General features: G+C 40.7%; 1 protein-coding gene across 12 annotated transcripts in view; it reads left to right on the forward strand.

The window, feature by feature from the left end:
* Positions 1-17319, forward strand: part of PPFIBP2 (PPFIA binding protein 2) — a 123404-nt gene that overhangs the window by 100795 nt on the left and 5290 nt on the right. For 11 of the 12 annotated variants that reach the window (XM_060275467.1, XM_060275459.1, XM_060275466.1 and 8 more), the window contains 9 exons: positions 300-341; positions 1207-1357; positions 5752-5890; positions 6053-6181; positions 7532-7682; positions 8482-8593; positions 9046-9134; positions 10147-10269; positions 11540-11665. In XM_060275467.1, coding sequence (XP_060131450.1) covers positions 300-341; positions 1207-1357; positions 5752-5890; positions 6053-6181; positions 7532-7682; positions 8482-8593; positions 9046-9134; positions 10147-10269; positions 11540-11665 — 1062 coding nt within the window. The remainder of the gene's footprint in view (positions 1-299; positions 342-1206; positions 1358-5751; positions 5891-6052; positions 6182-7531; positions 7683-8481; positions 8594-9045; positions 9135-10146; positions 10270-11539; positions 11666-17319) is intronic. The other variant, XM_060275475.1, reaches the window with a different exon arrangement.

A 17319-nucleotide genomic window follows, 5' to 3' on the forward strand; every position in this document is an offset into this window, starting at 1 on the left:
GTTTACTCTGAAGAGGACTAACATTGGAGGCAAGCCTGTACACACTGCCAGTAGAAAACAATGAAACAAATTCTATTAGCCTCAGTAGAAGCTGTATTTGAGCTGTATTTATAAATTTAGAAGGGATGATGACACGCAGCAATGTCAGGTCGACATGGCGCTCTATACTAAGGAGAAAATAAATCTACTATTGTCCTCACTGAGGATCACTAGAAATTAGACTAAAAATGTCACGTTCCATTTGACACTAACATTTTGTTTGTTACTTTCTCTCCCTCCCATTTCCTGCAACTTCATAGCATGTAGATGCGAAACCAGTAGAACATGATGTAACACAAGAGGTATATTAACTCCATTTTAACATTTACTTAACATAATCATCATTTTATGTTGTGGTTCTTCTCTTCTTTGTTTTCCCCTTGAATGCCTCTCTGTGAGAGTTAATATGCTGATAAGTTTGAGCAAACTAGTTAAGCTTCAACTTTTTGATCTTCAGTTATGAGCAAGTTTTCCTTGGGGGCGGCTGGATGAAGGCACATGCCAGTGCGATTGAGCTAAATATGATGATGCCATTCCTTGCTTTCCCACAAAGGCAGAGCCATGAATTCCCCATGGCTTCAAAGAAAACAAGTGTTCTTCATGTGCTGCAAAGAGTGTGGGGGAGAAAGTTCTGTGTGCTGGAGATGATGGAGGCAGTTATGAGCCTAGGGATGTGCTTAACTCCAGGCCCAATAGGTGGCAGTATTTATTTCATGCCAGAATATCAAAAGTGGTTTACAAAATAGCAGCACACAAGAATAAAACAGTATAGAAATGAGAGCATGCATTCTGTTGGTGACCCACAAAACAGTTAAACAAGTTGATGTACTTCCTAATGTCTTCATCTTTCTGGATTCTGCAATTGTCAAATGTTTCCTACTCAGTAGCATCATTCAGAACAGGGCCACACCTTGCCTCCTTTCCTACTTCTGATGTCCCCAATTGTTACCTCAAATGACCACAACAAGAGTGATCTGATGTGAAAAGCTCCTCATTTCCCTGGGAATCTGTGTGCATAAATTGGGGAACATTCCACTGAAACCTGGTGCCACCATGGAAAACTATGTATTGTCCCAGCACTATGTATTGAAATTAATATTGTGAACTTTAGAGGAAAAAAATACTGAGTTGTTGTTTTTTTAAAAAATGTTTTTTACAAAAACACAGAATAAGTCATTCGTGAAAAGCAGCAAATACCAAACCTTGCCAGGGAAGCTTCCTCGACCTGCGCACAACGGCGATACTGGGGTATACAGTACTCCTTCTCCAAGTACGTGCCGTGTGAATGGCAACGGAGACAACAGCATACAGAGCCTGAGTATGTACTTCAGGGAGGAGAACAATAAAAGCATGCCTTCGTGTGATATGCAGCTTGGGTTTTAGCTACTTAATAGCAGTCTGTCAGTCAATTTTATTGTATATAGTCAAAGGCTTTTACAATGGAGGACAGAGAATTTAAGAAAAACTTTCATCTAAAATCATACAAAATAACCTGCAGCAGTTTACAACATAAAACGAAATTCACAACATTAAAATTTACATAGCATTCACATAGCTAGAATGGAACTTCTTGGCTGATGGCGCAAATTTGGCTCCCTGGATGTTTATCTGCTAGGAATTCAACTGTCACTTCCTGTGCAGATTGACCTGGAAGCCAATTCAGAATTGGCAATATAAATTTACTCTGGGCGTTGTATACAGGGGGCAAATCAGCAGGGACTGTGTAATGTCCTCTGCCTGAATGCATCCATATACTGTATACATTTGCGATCCATATGGGGAATTTCCCAGTCTCTCCCCTCTAAATATGCTGAGGGCATCTGTTGGAATTTTAATTCTACAAAGGCCCTCCATAGTTGTGGGAAGGGCTGTGTCTCAAGGTGATAGGCCTTAAATTTGAGGGTACCAAGTAGAGTAGCGGGCGGCAATGATGGATATTCTGTCTTGGTTGGCATCCTGATCAAAAATCCAATTTCTAAGGTCTTGTGGGCTAAAGGCTAAGTAGTTCTCCATTTGAAGACTATAAGCCCTAAGCTTATCTTGGCGCTTTTGTGCCCAGCCCCCTGTCCTTAGTTGCTCTAACCAGCAGAGCATAGTAAGAGTGTGTTCCTCAAAGGTATTTAGCCTGTGGCACTATCAGATAGGCTAGATCAGGGGTCCCCAAACTTACCTGGCTTTGGGCTGGGTGCCCGCCGTGCCGATTGCGTGGTGGGCTGGAGGGTGGGGGAGCGTGCGCGGCTGTGCGCGCCCATGCACAAACGCTATTTCTTGCACACTCCCGACCTGGAAAGCGCCAGAAATAGCTTGTGTGCATGTGCAGAAGCCTCCTCCGACCCAGAAGTACACCAGAAATGACGCTTGCGCGTGCGCACAAGCTATTTCCATCGCTTTTCCGGGTCAGAAGTCGGCAGCCAAACCGCGCCGGTAAGAGCGGGCGGCGGGGGTCCCCGGGGGCTGCATAAAAGAGCCTCGGGGGCCTATGTGGCCCCCGGTCCATAGTCTGGGGACCCCTGGGCTAGATCAATTCTGGCTGCTAGCAAGGGGGTGCCCAACTCAGCTCTGATGTGGGCTGCCGATGTCCTGCAGGAAAGCCCCAAATCTGCCTGTAGGACCTCTATTTCAGCTTTAACACCAATTCCCCATATTTCAGCCCCGTAGAGCATTTGGACGATGATTTTAGAGACAAGGATCTTAAAAGCTGGATTAACTGCCCACCCTTTGAATGAAAGAACCTATATAACTGCCCAGTAGAATGGCCAGATATTAGCTTAATTGCTTCCAGATGGGGTTTCCATGATGACTTACCATCGATAAGTAATCCTAGATATTTAAATCTGGGTACATGCTTTAGGGTGTGACCCTCTAGAGTCCACCTGGACTTGGTAGTCCTTTTGCCAAATAAAGTGACCTTGGTTTTATAGTAGTTAATTTTTAGACGTTCTTTTTTACACAGCTGTCCAAATTTAACCAGCATCCTCCTAAGCATATAGTATGATGCTTCCAGGACTTTGCTGAATTAAAGGAGGAAATCTGTTTCCACCTACTAGAAGGTGGAAAGTTGGATTTCAAAGTAACTTAGATCCCAGGACTTTGCTTGGTCGTGTTTAAGGTGAGCCATTACAACAACTGGGATGTACAGAATATGGAATTTTGTTTACCCCTGCAAAGATGACTGTTAGACAATTTGCAGGGGAGGCTGAAATTCCATATGCCGAATGCTCTGTGGGCATGGCTTCATCTAACCCAGCATCTACCATGCTTGGCAAGGCTGTGTAAAGGGAAAACCTGTCCCTAAGCATGTCTGCTTGGGACTAAGCTCCATTAAATACAGTGGAACATCAGATAATGGACCTTGCACATCTGTCTGCAACTATTATCTTTTGATAGTGGAGCCCCTGAAAGAAGTAGACTACATGCATATGTCTGCTGCTTTAATTACAGAGTGTTAAGACGGCCCTTTTAAATATCCTAGACAATTTAAAATATTAAGTAATAGTTTCAAACCCTAGACTTCCCTGGGGAAAGCAAAGTTCTCCGGTTGCTCTCTATAAATCAAGCTGGTAAGTGAGCCTAAAGCGGAGTTTTGTTTTTTGTAAAAAGAAACATCAACAACATATTACTGGGATTTATTTTGCGTTTAAGTGGGAACAGCCTGCATTTTATTCTTATTTTCTTTTTCACTTAGGAGTGTTCCATGTGGAAAGCAATTTTTTTAAAATTGCATAATATTCCTATTTTAAAAACAAAACAAAACACTGGTCTCACTGTAGAATATTTTGAACTATAGACAGCAGGCCCCCAAATGTTTGACTTTATCTGCTTTCTTACTTTTGCTTCCTGTCAATTTTTTATTTCCTGCTTTTGGCTTTTGGCTTTCTTTGCTTTTCTGTAACTTTCCTTTGCTTGAATTTCCCATCGTCTTTGCTTCTTCATGTGGCTTTCTGGTTCTTGGAATGATTGAAGATCGCATCAGGAGTGTCAGTGCACCAATATTAGGTATTGTATACCTAGTCAATGTGCAGCTTTTAAGCTAGCAATGAATTTTTTGGGTGGGGGGGGTCCCCCATTACTTCTTGATGCAAATATGAATTGCACATAGTGGACTGTCTGGAATCTTGTTTTTTTTTAAAAAAAATTTACACTGAAATTTAGCTCCTAGTAACTGAAATGTGTAGGGACCCAGGTTGCGCTGTGGGTTAAACCACAGAGTCTAGGGCTTGCTGATCAGAAGGTCAGCGGTTCGAATCCCTGCAATGGGGTGAGCTCCCGTTGCTCGGTCCCAGCTCCTGCCCACCTACCCTGTTTCCCCCTTTTTAATACATAGTCATAAAGTAAGCCATGGCAGGGTTTTTAAGCATTTGAGAAATATAAGACATACCCCCAAAATAAGCCATACTTCCGCGCCATGGAAACCAACCCCCACAGGCACCTCCACTCACAGAGTCACTCCATGCGGCCAAGAGCTCTGCTTAACAGCTGATCGCGCTCCCGCCTTGCTGGCTGCATCCCCGTGCTCCGCTTGCCACCACCGCTTGCCACCACCGCTGGGCTCACTGCTTCTTCCTTGCCTGGCCCAGCCAAGGAGCTTGGAGCACCCTGCAGCGGCGGGGGGAGCGCCTGAGCCAGTGGCCTCCGCCTGGCCTGGCCAAGGACGCCTGCTGCCCTGCCGCCCGGAACCGGTGGCTGCTGCAGTGCTGAGCACTCAAGAGAGCACAGCAGCGCCCTGAGCCGTAAAAACCGTACCAGTAATTAAAAAATAAGACATCCCACCGAAAGTAAGCCACCCTGTGTTTTTTTGAGGAAAAAAAGTTATAAGACGGTGTCTTAAAAAGGGGGAAACACGGTAGCAGTTCGAAAGCACATCAAAGTGCAAGTAGATAAATAGGGACCGCTCCAGCGGGAAGGTAAACAGCATTTCCATGCGCTGCTCTGGTTTGCCAGAAGCGGCTTTGTCATGCTGGCCACATGACCCGGAAGCTGTCTGCGGACAAACGCCGGCTCCCTTGGCCTATAGAGCGAGATGAGCGCCGCAACCCCAGAGTCGGACACGACTGGACCTGATGGTCAGGGGCCCCTTTACCTTTACCTTTAAATGAAATGTAGGCAGACAGTGCTAGACTTCAATCTCTGAACTAAAACAGAGATTCAATCTAGTGGTTGATTCTAATTGATGCTAGACATCTATTACTTTGGAAGCAAAATTCATATATTAGAAAGGGGGAAGTTTAATATGGCTCCTTATTTAACCATTTTTTAAAATACAAAAACCTTCCTAAATGAATTTATTTTGGCAACAATGTTTTAACACTGGCACCCACAATAATCTTAGAAATTCAGCTGCCATAGTTTTTTTCAGAAGGATGTAATTTTCGGTCCCTGTATCCATATTACAAATAAGATGAATGTTAATAATTGGTAGTTTTCTGGTAAACCTGACAATTTTATGATGTGATTGCAGAAATCTTTAGCTCCAGTCTTTATATGTTTTGTTATATTACGGGGAAGAAGTCCTCTAACTAGTAATAAAAAATGCAGTGTCCAAATCTAAGAAGAATCACGGACCATTATTTCAGGAATGTTGCCAAGTAAAATCGGAGGTACTTAGCCCTATATGATTTAAGATGTTTTGGGGATTATGAATTTTTGTGAAGTTTTTCCTTTTGCATTTTATACCATGGCTTCATAAATCTCAATGGCATTTGTCAATCACAGGAGACTCTGACAATATGGATGGTACAATGAATTCAGGTGACCTTTCACCTTTATCATCGGGAACAGAATCTGGTGCACAGTCTCCACTATCTCCAGAAAATAAAAGAAGTCCAAGAGGAATAAAGAAAATATGGGGAAAGTAAGTTTTTTTTCAATCTTCTGTATCTTTTTTTTTAATGCCACTACAGAGACCTAACTAGAAGCATTCCTGTTTTCTTGAAAGTTCTTGTGTTTTTATGTTAAAGCTGCACCTTGCATTTTGATGTCCAGCAACTTCCTATTTTGAATCTTTCCCAAACAGAATACGCAGGACCCAGTCTGGAAATTTCCCTGGAGATGATCTGGGCTTGGTTGAATTTCGAAGAGGTGGCCTCCGTGCAACAGCTGGACCTAGATTGTCTCGGTCAAAGGACACCAAAGGACAGAAGAGGTAAAGGCTTTTTGTTTTGCCCTCGTGGATTATTGCATAATGTAAACCGTTTTGAGGTTTTATTAAAATCAAGTAGTGTATAAGTTTTGTGAAGTCCTACAAAGAATGTTGTGAATTTTGTAGAGTTCTGTAGACTGTTTTCAGCAAAACTGCACCGCCGAGCTAATTCCCCCCCCCCATTCATAGAGCAGTGGGGAAAGCGTACCTCCAATTCCAGGAGAAAGTCTGAGCTATTTGCTTCAAAACATTTGACTTCATACTAGTAAATGGCCCATTGTCGGACAAGATCCCATCTATTGCAGGAGTGCTTGATAGCAGTGTCGGGGGTGGGGCCAGGTTTTTCTGCCTTTCCATTCCACACTGTATCTTACTACCTTGTCCCTATGGCATTCAGTTGGAATCGCTACAAATGGAGCTTTTGTATATTTGCTTTTGTTGCTTCCAAGTCACTGGTGAGTGCTTCCTTCGGCATTTGCAGCAAGACTACATTGTGTGGCACAGTGTAGCCTAACTGCTGTTTTGCCATAAGCATCAATACACTTGCCAACTTTCATGTCAACCATATTTCCTCATTTAGCCTTGGCACAGTGACAAGAAAAGAAGAGGGATTTTCTAATCAGAATGGAGCAGAGTGCACCATCCATTAAGTGATCCAGTGTTACTACTGATCAAATGCAAATGATACCTAGTGACATTTGATGATTCAGTATAACAGTAAACAAAAGTCAGCTTCAAGAAGGCATGAGCCTCTCTCTCAATCTCCCTCCCCCATCAATAACCATAGATGATGATTATTAATTTGTAGCCTGTCCATCTGACTGGGTTGCCACAGCCACTCTGGGGGGCTTCCAGCATATATAAAAACATAATAAAGTGTCAAACATTAAAAGCTTCCCTATAAAGGGCTACCTTCATATGTCTTCTAAAGGTTGTATACCAGGCATGGGCCGGATCACTCCTGCGGAGATCCTCCGTGGGCCGGACCGGCGCAGCGTGGTGCCGGAAATCGCTTCTGTGCATGCCCAGACGTTGGAAATTGCGCCTGCGCAGAAGCGATTTCCGGAGCCACAGAAGAGAGTCCCCGCACTGTGCTGCACTGGTTTAGCGCAGCGCGTGGGGACTCGCTGAATGAGCGGCTTGGTTCGGGGGTGGCTCGTGGGCCAGTTAAACGGCCTCCATGGGCCACTTCCATTCCATGGGCCTTAGGTTGCCTACCCCTGTTGTATAGTTACTTAATTATTGTGAAAGTGAGCTTGACGATTTGAGTGCAAAGTGGTTTGCCAAGTGTTGCAAGAAGCAGTCATACTGTTACACTAACATGAACCTCCATTCTTTATCTGTGCTTCCTAGTGATCATAACGCCCCATTTGCCCAATGGGGCACTGAACGCGTTTGTAACTGGCTTGAAGACTTCGGTCTTGGGCAGTATGTCATTTTTGCACGACAATGGGTGACATCTGGCCACACCCTGTTAACAGCAACACCACAGGATATGGAAAAGGTAAGGAATCTAGAATCTAGAACAGGGGTCCCCAAACTAAGGCCCAGGGGCCAGATGTGGCCCAATCGCCTTCTAAATCCGGCCCGCGGACAGTCCGGGAATCAGCATGTTTTTACATGAGTAGAATGTGTCCTTTTATTTACAATGCATCTCTGGGTTATTTGTGGGTCCTGCCTGGTGTTTTTAGATGAGTGGGATGTGTCCTTTTATTTAAAATGCATCTCTGGGTTATTTGTGGGGCATAGGAATTTGTTCATATTTATTTTCAAAATATAGTCCGGCCCCCCACAAGGTCTGAGGGACAATGGACCGGCTCCCGGCTGCAAAAGTTTGCTGACCCCTGATCTAGAATGACAATGGTACCATTCTGAGGGAAGTCAGAGCAGCCAAGTTTTTTCCCCTCATTAAAGTTAGACCACTGATCCATCCTCATTCACATACAGAGAGTGGAATATGGGGGCGTTGGATCCCACCCTTAAGTGTCAGAGAATTTAAGCTGACATCCTCACATTGAAAGCGGTGGTTGTGATCCAGAGGTGCACATACTGCAGATTCTAATATGCATCATGTTTCCTTGAATAATTGCTCTTTCATTAGCCCCCCTTGGTGAACCAGCAAGCAACAATTTTCTGGCTCCCATGAGGTTTAAATTTTCACAAAATAATCTCTAGAAAGTCTCAGAAATACAGCAGGTAGTTGCAGGAGCACACTCTTCTTTTGGGACAAAATATGTGTTCCATCTGTCCAAGTGCCAAGTTGGCAGAACTGTTTTAATTTTCATTATTACTATACTTTGCAGGAACTAGGAATAAAGCAACCTCTGCACAGGAAGAAATTGGTTTTGGCTGTTAAAGCTATCAATACAAAACAAGATGATAAGTCCGCTCAGCTAGATCATATCTGGGTGACTCGTAAGTATTTTAAGTGGTAAAAATGAAATGAAAGAGCTGCTGGTGAGCTTTTTCACCCACTTTGCATTTTGTAAAATCTGTTTTGGTTTAGCTTCAGGGTGAAGGGAGGCAGGGATGAAAAACTCACATTTCATCTTCTAAAACTTTCGGTATACTATTATCAGGATACAAGGACTCAGAATTGGAGTTTTGTTTTTTCATTTCATCAGTAAACTCCAGGAATAGTCACATTAGGGTTATATGGCTTTGTAACACCTGTTAACAGTATTAATGCCAGTCTTCCTATTTAAGTGGCTGTTTTAATTGCAAAACTCAAAAAGGTGAGCACATATGGTGAGAAATAGAACTCAGAGGTTATAGAAGGGGCAGGAAAGGTACCATTTATTCTCTAAATAAAAAAGGACTTCGGAAAAGATTTTTATATTATACCGTGGACTCTTTGTGTTCTGTAGGGTGGCTTGATGATATTGGCTTACCTCAATATAAAGATCAGTTTCACGAATCGAGAGTTGATGGCAGGATGCTGCAATATTTAACTGTGGTAAGAAGCCTTGACCTTTTATAATTTGTGCATAGAAAGAGCCCTTTCTTCTGCTCAAATAAAAGTTGGGGAGGGGGAGAATCCTCACATTGGAATTACAGTTTTACATTTGGATTTTAACAAATTGTGTTCCTAATTTGTTTTTAAATGTTATAAAGTCTAATTTCAAAATCATAAAGCATAACACTTCTGTTTCTGGACCAGTAAGAATTTGTAGCCCATGATTTGCCCTCAAGGAGCTTTGTTAAGAAGTTGTCTTTTCAGACCCTTTCCAGACAAATAGCATCTGGAATAGAGAAGACTGAAAAGGTTGAGAAATGGGCAAGTTTCTGCCAACTTGGCTAGGACTGGGATGCAGCAGGTCCAGGTCCTCAACATCTTAAAATGTACTAGTCACTTGCATACTGAGACACCGTACCAAATCAAAAAGAACCCCCCTAGATAATCTTGGAGGGAAACAGTCTGTGGGCAAAATCAGGGAACCTCTAAGTGAGTGGTGTGCCCCTTTCCCTGAGTTACTGGAAGGGGCTCTGTAGGTTTTGGCAACCATAAAAGTCAAGGCAGCGATCTGGTTCATATTGTGCCCCCCAACCAAAACACAGGTTTCAGTTGAGCCATATTCAGGATCTTTGAAGGTGGTGGTGAAGGGTGAGCATGCTTATTCCACCCCCATTCCTACTCATGAGTTGGAGGGTGACTGTTAGAAGCAAGGAAGCCTCTTGTACTTGTGGAAACTTCTGTGTAATGGATACCAAGAAAAATCTGAGTCACCTGGAGAATCTGCACAAGCAGAAGTGGGCTCCTTGCTTCAGACAGTGGCCCTCCAACTTGAAGAAAGTATGAGACGGAGAAAGACTATTCAATCCCCCCAGCTCGACCCTTGTTCCTGAATGCCTTAAGAAGACAACTAGAACAGACCACGTGGCTTGGATCTCAAGTTCTGATCTGCTCAGCTCATTGCAGAATAAACTGTTGTTTGTTGACATGGCTTGCCACTTGCGTTCTTTTGCAGAATGACCTCCTCTTCCTCAAAGTCACAAGCCAGTTGCATCATCTCAGCATTAAGTGTGCCATTCACGTGCTCCATGTGAACAATTTCAACCCTCACTGCCTACGGAGGAGGCCGGCAGACGAGGTGAGAAAGAAATCGACCCCATTACCATGGACTTCCTTCCTAGAATAAACCTTGTTTATCGACCCTCTCTCTCTCCCTCCACCTCCAAAAAAAAGAAGAGCGGGTCCTCTTCTGGGATGAAATACATGTCGAACTTTGCAGATCCCTACCAAGCCAGAAATAATTTAGTGAGAGTGTTGTATGGGAGGAAAGACAAAGTGCTGCATTTATTGAATGCACTTCAGAAGATCTTTAGTGCATGTTCACATGCAAACACACCTTGGCAGTTGTACATTAACACATACTTTGCAGAGGTATATTACTAGGGACAGTTGCCTGACTGCTAGATGGCCAGTTCAACATGAGGAGGAAGGAGTGTCATGCTACCCAGATAGATGCAGAGTTCCTGCCCCAACAGATGCTGCCTCCTGCCCCAGAATTTGCACTCTTTCCCCCAACTATCAGAAGATAAATTTATCTTCACACTTTTTGTTATCTGGACCACAGGCTATCATCAAGGAGTCACAGAGACATTTGCCTTCTAACACCAGTGTCTGAGCATGTGTGCTGATTCAGAGGGACAGAGGATAAAGGGCCTGAGGGCTAGTTCTTGATAGTTCTCAGGAGATTAGGCATCTCAGGCTTGGTTGTGTGTGTTCAGCCACTTTTGTTTTGCAGCATTGGCATGCCAAGCTTGTGACTAAGCTGGCAGTGCCTGTTGCTTCTTTCCTGGCAGCAGAGAGTCCTCTTCTAAGCTAAGCATTCATTACTCACTCCCATCATTTGCAATTCATTCCTATGACATAGTGGGCCCAGTGGTTTTTGTTTGACGATTGTAGAAACATACGGGCAGTTTGTAAAGAAAATGCATCTAATGGGATTTTATCCTTGGGTGCCCCTGCCCACCCACATTGGTTCGGGGGTGTCAGGCGAACTCCCAAGAACAGCATGCAGGGGGATGAGAGTGAAGAATGTTGCCCTGATGGAATGGTCACCTTATTGCAGTGTTGAATTCCTCCAGTATAGTTTATACTTAGAAACTTGGCTGGAGGCATTGAAGGCCCTTCTAAAGAAAGGCTATAATGAGTACATACCTCATTTAACTTACTGAAATGCATTACCTTCTGAGCAAAACTCAGCAATGCTGCAGGTTTGGGGGGAAATTATTGGCTGCAAAGGAGGAATTGTTTTAACAGCTGTTTTCAAGCAAACAGATAGCAATAGTAAATGGACTTTCCGTTTCTGTATCTTAACCTTTTGAATGTATGTATCTTATCTTTTCTTAACACAGAATAACATTTCGCCTTCCGAAGTAGTTCAGTGGTCCAATCACAGAGTAATGGAATGGCTCAGATCAGTAGATCTGGCAGAATATGCGCCGAACCTTCGAGGAAGTGGAGTTCACGGTGGCCTTATTGTAAGAAACCAGATTTTGCCTTTTGCTTCCTATATATGTTTTAAAATCGGTTTTCCTAAGCATTTTTTGTACTATATGCTGTGAGCTGAACAAAATGAGAGTGTTGTTTGTTGTGGCAGGAAATGCATTCATTGATTAGTTTCAAGCCATTTGACAACATATAAATTACATTTTATAAACTTGTGGTAGCTAAAAAGTTAGCCCCCCACTCTTTTGTCATTTAATATGTGGATCTGTGAAGCAGAAATTAGAGAGCGGAAATTACTTTCAAATCAGCAATTGGTAAAGTGTCAGCTGAACCTCTCAATGGATGGGTGCTGTAACAGGTGCATGCTGGGCAGGACAAATTGTCTTTCAATACAGAACATTGCAAGAATCAGATGGCTTAGATTGAAGACCAGCAATTGGGGGGAGGGGATTAAAAGTAATGATGCTCTTGACAGCAGGTCATATGGGGAATATTTTTGGATTCTTAGCTGTCTAAGGCAAAATAAGCACTACTATAAAAAAAAAGAAAAAGAAGAGAAAAAAAAATAATTAAAAATTAAAAAAAGCTTCCGATTGTTGATATACCGTTTCTCACCATTTTCAATTTTCCCTGTCTTCCTCTTCTTTATTTTCCCACCCTTTGTGGGTAACTATTCTCCCATTACTTCCCCTATTTTCTCTTTGAGCAATCCTTAAATTAAATTAGACAAACTACCAATTCACAATTCAAACCCTCTTTCTTTAGGTGATCTTCCACTGGTTTCCATTCCTTTTGTACTCTCTGCTTTGCTACATTCCTTACGGCCGCTGTCATTTTATCCAAATTCATGTATTCTATCACTTTAATTAACCAATCCTGAATTGAAGGTACCTCTTCCCCTTTCCATTTTTGTGCTATTGTTATCCTTGCTGCAGCTCCTGCATACAATATTACATTCCTCTTCTCTTTAGGGATGTTCTCTGGTAACATGCTCAACAAAAATAATTCCGGTTTCTTTTCAAATGTTATTTTTAAAATACTTTTTAATTTCTCATAGATCCCATTCCAAAATTCTTGTATTTTTTTGCAGTGCCACCAGCAATGCATGAATGTACCTATCTTTTCTTGGCATTTCCAACATTTGTTGGATCCTGTCTTATATATTTTATGTAGTTTTTCTGGGGTTAAATGCCATCTGTAAGTCATTTTTTGCATATTTTCCTTTATTGCCGTACAGGCTGTAAATCTCATGCTTTCATTCCAGAGTCCCTCCCATTGTGTACAATATATAGTTTTGCCAATGTCTTGCGCCCATTTCACCATTACGTTCTTAACTACCTCATCCTTTAGATTCCATTCTAACAAAAATTTGTATAATTTAGTAATTTGTTTATCCCCATTTTCAATCACTAATTCCTGTAGTTTTGATTTCCCCTCTTGGAATCTCGCTTTCTTATGACATTGGAAGAGACTCTGGACCTGGTTGTAATGAAGCCAGCTTGTACATTCCTTTTTAATCTCTTCGTGTGATTCCAATACATAATTTCCCTCTTCTTTTCTAACTATCTCTTGGTATGTTTTCCACTTCCCTTCTTTTCTCCCTCTATTAATGGCTGTCATCTCAAATGGAGAGGCCCACCAGGGTGTTTTTGGTTCTAAGATTTTTCTATTATCCTCCCAAACTCTCAGTAATGACCTTTTTATAATGTGATCTGTAAACTCTTTATAGTTTCTCTCTCTCTCCTTCACCAGGTAGGTGTGCCAGCTCAACACATTCCTAAAACCTTCTAACTCCAATAAATCTTTATCTTCCTGTATAATCCATTCCTTTATCCAACATAGGCTTGTTGCTGCATAATAGGTTTTAAGATCTGGCACTCCCCAGCCTCCTCTTTCTTTGGCATCGGTTAGGAGCCGGTATTGGATCCTCGGTTTTTTGTTTCCCCAGATAAATTTGCTTAATTCCTTCCTCCATTGTTCAAAAATTTCAATTTTCCCAATTATAGGCAGCATTTGGAAGAGGAAAAGTAATTTCAGTAAGATTACCATTTTTATGGAGGCTATTCTTCCTGACATTGATAAATTTAGATTTCCCCATTTTTCTAAATCTTTTTTAACTTGCTTCCAAACCTTCCCATAATTTTCTTCATATAAGTTTACATTATTAGATGTTAAATTTATACCCAAATATTTTACTTTTTCAACTATTCCCCATTTTAATATCTTTTTCATATCCTCTAATTCTTCTCCTTTTATATTTTTGGTAATTATTTTTGTCTTTTCTTTGTTAATTTTTAATCCTGCAATTTCTCCATATTTTTCCAATTTTTCCTCTAAAAGCGGGATTGAATTTGCCGGATCTTCCAGTATGATCACAATGTCATCAGCGAACGCTCTGATTTTAAATATGCTATTTTTAACTGTTAACCCTTTTATATTATTATCTTCTTTTATGTCTTTGATAAGACACTCTATCGCCAATACAAAAAGTAAGGGCGATAGTGGGCATCCTTGTCGGGTCCCTTTACTAATTTTTAGATCTTCCAATATCTCCCCGTTAATTATTAATTTCGCTGACTGTTCATTGTAGATTGCTCTAATTCCGTTTAGAAAATTCCCCTCGATGCCAATTTTCTTCAATACCCTTTCCATAAACACCCAAGTTAAGTTGTCAAAAGCCTTTTCGGCGTCCAAAAAGATGAACGCCGCTTTTTGGCTTGGGTGCCAATCTAGGTATTCAATCGCATTTAATATAATCCTCATATTACTTGCCATTCTTCTCTTAGGCAGAAACCCCTGTTGTTCTTTATCGATCAATCTGCTTAATATTTTTTTAAGACGTTCTGCCAAGATAGATGCAAATATTTTATAATCTAAATTTAATAATGAAATCGGCCTAAAATTTCCTACACTTTCATCTTTCTCTTCTCCCTTTGGAATTAATGTAATAAACGCCTGCTGCCAGGATTTGGGAAAGATCCCTTTTTCCAAAATTTCATTCACAAGTTTTTTATATATTTCTTTTAGTTCATTTTTGAATATCTTATAGTGCTGTGTCGACAGCCCATCTGTCCCTGGGGATTTTCCTTGTTTTAATTTCCCAATTGCTTCCATTATCTCCTGATCAGTTATTGGTTTATTTAACATTATTCTTTCTTCTTCTTTTATTTGCTCCATATTCCTCTTTTCAAAATATTGCTCTAATTTCTTTTTATTTATTTCTTCTTTCTTATATAATTTTCTATAATAATTGTTGAAGCAATTGTGTATATCCTCTCTCTTTGTCCAATACTTTCCCCCTTCCTTCACCGCCGTAATTATCCTCTTGCTTTGTTCCTTTCTTAATTTCCATGCTAATAATTTTCCTACTTTCCCTCCCATTTCGAATGTCTTTTGTTTTGCCCACTTTATTTTCCTCTCTATTTCATTCCCCACCATCATCGACAATTCACTCTGTAATATCTTGATTTGCAATGCTATTTTATTATCTTTAGGATTTTTAGCCAATTCCTTTTCCTTTCCTTTTATTGCCTCTTCTATTTTACCTACTTTTTCTCTTCTTTCTTTGTTGATTTTACTTTTCTGTTGGATGTAGATGCCTCTAATAAAAGCTTTACTGGCCTCCCAAATTGTTGTGATTTCCATTTCTCCTGTATTATTTATTTTAAAGAATTCTTCCAGCAATTTCTTAACTTTTTCTATAAAGATCTCATCATTTAATATATTCTCATCTAATCTCCACCTCCCTGGTTTCCTCTCTTTATCTCTTAATCTAATCATCATTGGATTGTGATCCGTTATAGATTTCGTTAATATTTCACATTTTGACACTTTTGCTAATAATTTCGCTGAGAGCCAGATCATATCTATCCTTCCCGCGGATTTATTTGAGCCTGAATAATATGTAAATTTCTTCTCTTTATCATTATATACCCTCCAACTATCTTTTAATTCAAAATTTTCGACCAGATATTTAAATGTTTTTGGTAATTCTCCTTTATTTCTTCTTCCCTTATCTGTTCTATCTTTATTTGCATCTACCACCCCGTTAAAATCTCCTACTAAAATTATTTCTTCTCTTTCAATATTTTTTCCCATTTGGTCTTTTGAAAGAAGTTCATCTTACATCCGTTCGGTGCGTAGATATTTACTATGATCACATTACCTCCTGGTATTTCCAGCCTTACACCCACTACCCGACCTTCTCCATCTTGAAATAACTTTTCAGCCTTAATACTTTTTTTTACGTACGTTACTACGCCTCTTTTCTTTCTTTTATCTAATGAGACGTAATCTTCTCCTAATCTTTTATTTCTCAAAATTCTTTCATGTTTTTTTGAAACATGAGCTTCCTGGAGACAGATTATGTCCCACGCTCCCTTCTTTAATATGTGTTCTATCTTATTTCTTTTCACCTTGTTATTCAAGCCATTCACATTCCATGAAACGATATTTAAATTCATCCTTTAATAGCTTAATACCAAATCAATAAAAATACACTTAATTCTTAGAAATAGCTAGGAAACAAGAGGGTTAAACTTGCAGCTTTTGTGATATTTATTTATCTCACACCCCTTTTCCCAGAGGTGATGGTTTCTATAATAGAAAATTTTTCGAGCAAAACAGAGAGAAGATCCCACCACCTAGATATAAAGAGAGGGTAATGAGGGGGGAGGGGAAAAAGAAAAAAGAAAAAAAAGAAAATTTAGAGCAGTTAGTTTTTATCATATACGTAACCTTTTCAGTCTCTCTTCCTCCCTGCTTTCCCGTTTACTTCTCTTCTTGGTTGTTATCCTCCTCCTCCTCCCCTGTTATCTCCTTCCTAAGCCTCCTTCCAAACCTTTCACCCTCCTCAACTGATTTAATTATTTTTCTTCTTTCTTTGTAAAAGAAGGACAGGCCCCGTGGGTACTCCCAAGTATACCAAATACCTTTCTTTCTCAGGACATCAGTCAGTTCTTTATAATTCTGCCTTTTCATTCTAAATCTTTTGGGAATTTCCTTGTAAATTGCCACTGTTCTTCCCTCTATCACCAATTCCTCTTTCTTCTTTTTCTGCAGAATTCTATCCTTTAACAAATGTGAATTAAGGAAGAGCATGCAATCTCCCAACATGTTCTTTTTCTTATCTATTTTAACTCTATACACCTTGTCTACATCCATCCACAGTTCTTCCTCTTTCACCTTTAACCAACCCGCCAGCTCCCTCACCACCTTCTCTTCGATCTGTTCATTTTGTGACTCCGGAACGCCTCTTAGGCGGAGAGTCAGGGCATTCTGCTTCATTTCTAGTAAGGCTAGCTGATCTTCCAGTTCCTCACACTTTTTCTTCCATTCCTCTTTGCTGTCTTCTCTTGTATTCTGTATTCTCCTCAGCTCTTTATTTTCCATAACTACTTTCTTGATCGCTTCCTCCTGTTTGTTAACTTTTGTATTGATTTCTTTTATTGCCTGATCCAATTCCTTATTTTTTATGCTCAAGTCTTTTATCTGCCCTGATATCTCCGTAATGACTTTGGAGTTCTGTTCTATTTTTGTTTCTACTGAGTCCAACTTGTCGCTTAAAGATTTATTCGTTTTCTCAACTGAGTCTAGTTTTTCACCTAGAGTCTTATTCATTTCGAAAATCAGTTCCTTAATATCCATTAATGGGTCGTTCTCTTGGGATGATGATTCTCTTCTCTTG

The sequence above is a fragment of the Zootoca vivipara genome, chromosome 1 (assembly GCF_963506605.1).
Source record: "Zootoca vivipara chromosome 1, rZooViv1.1, whole genome shotgun sequence".
NCBI lineage: Eukaryota > Metazoa > Chordata > Lepidosauria > Squamata > Lacertidae > Zootoca > Zootoca vivipara.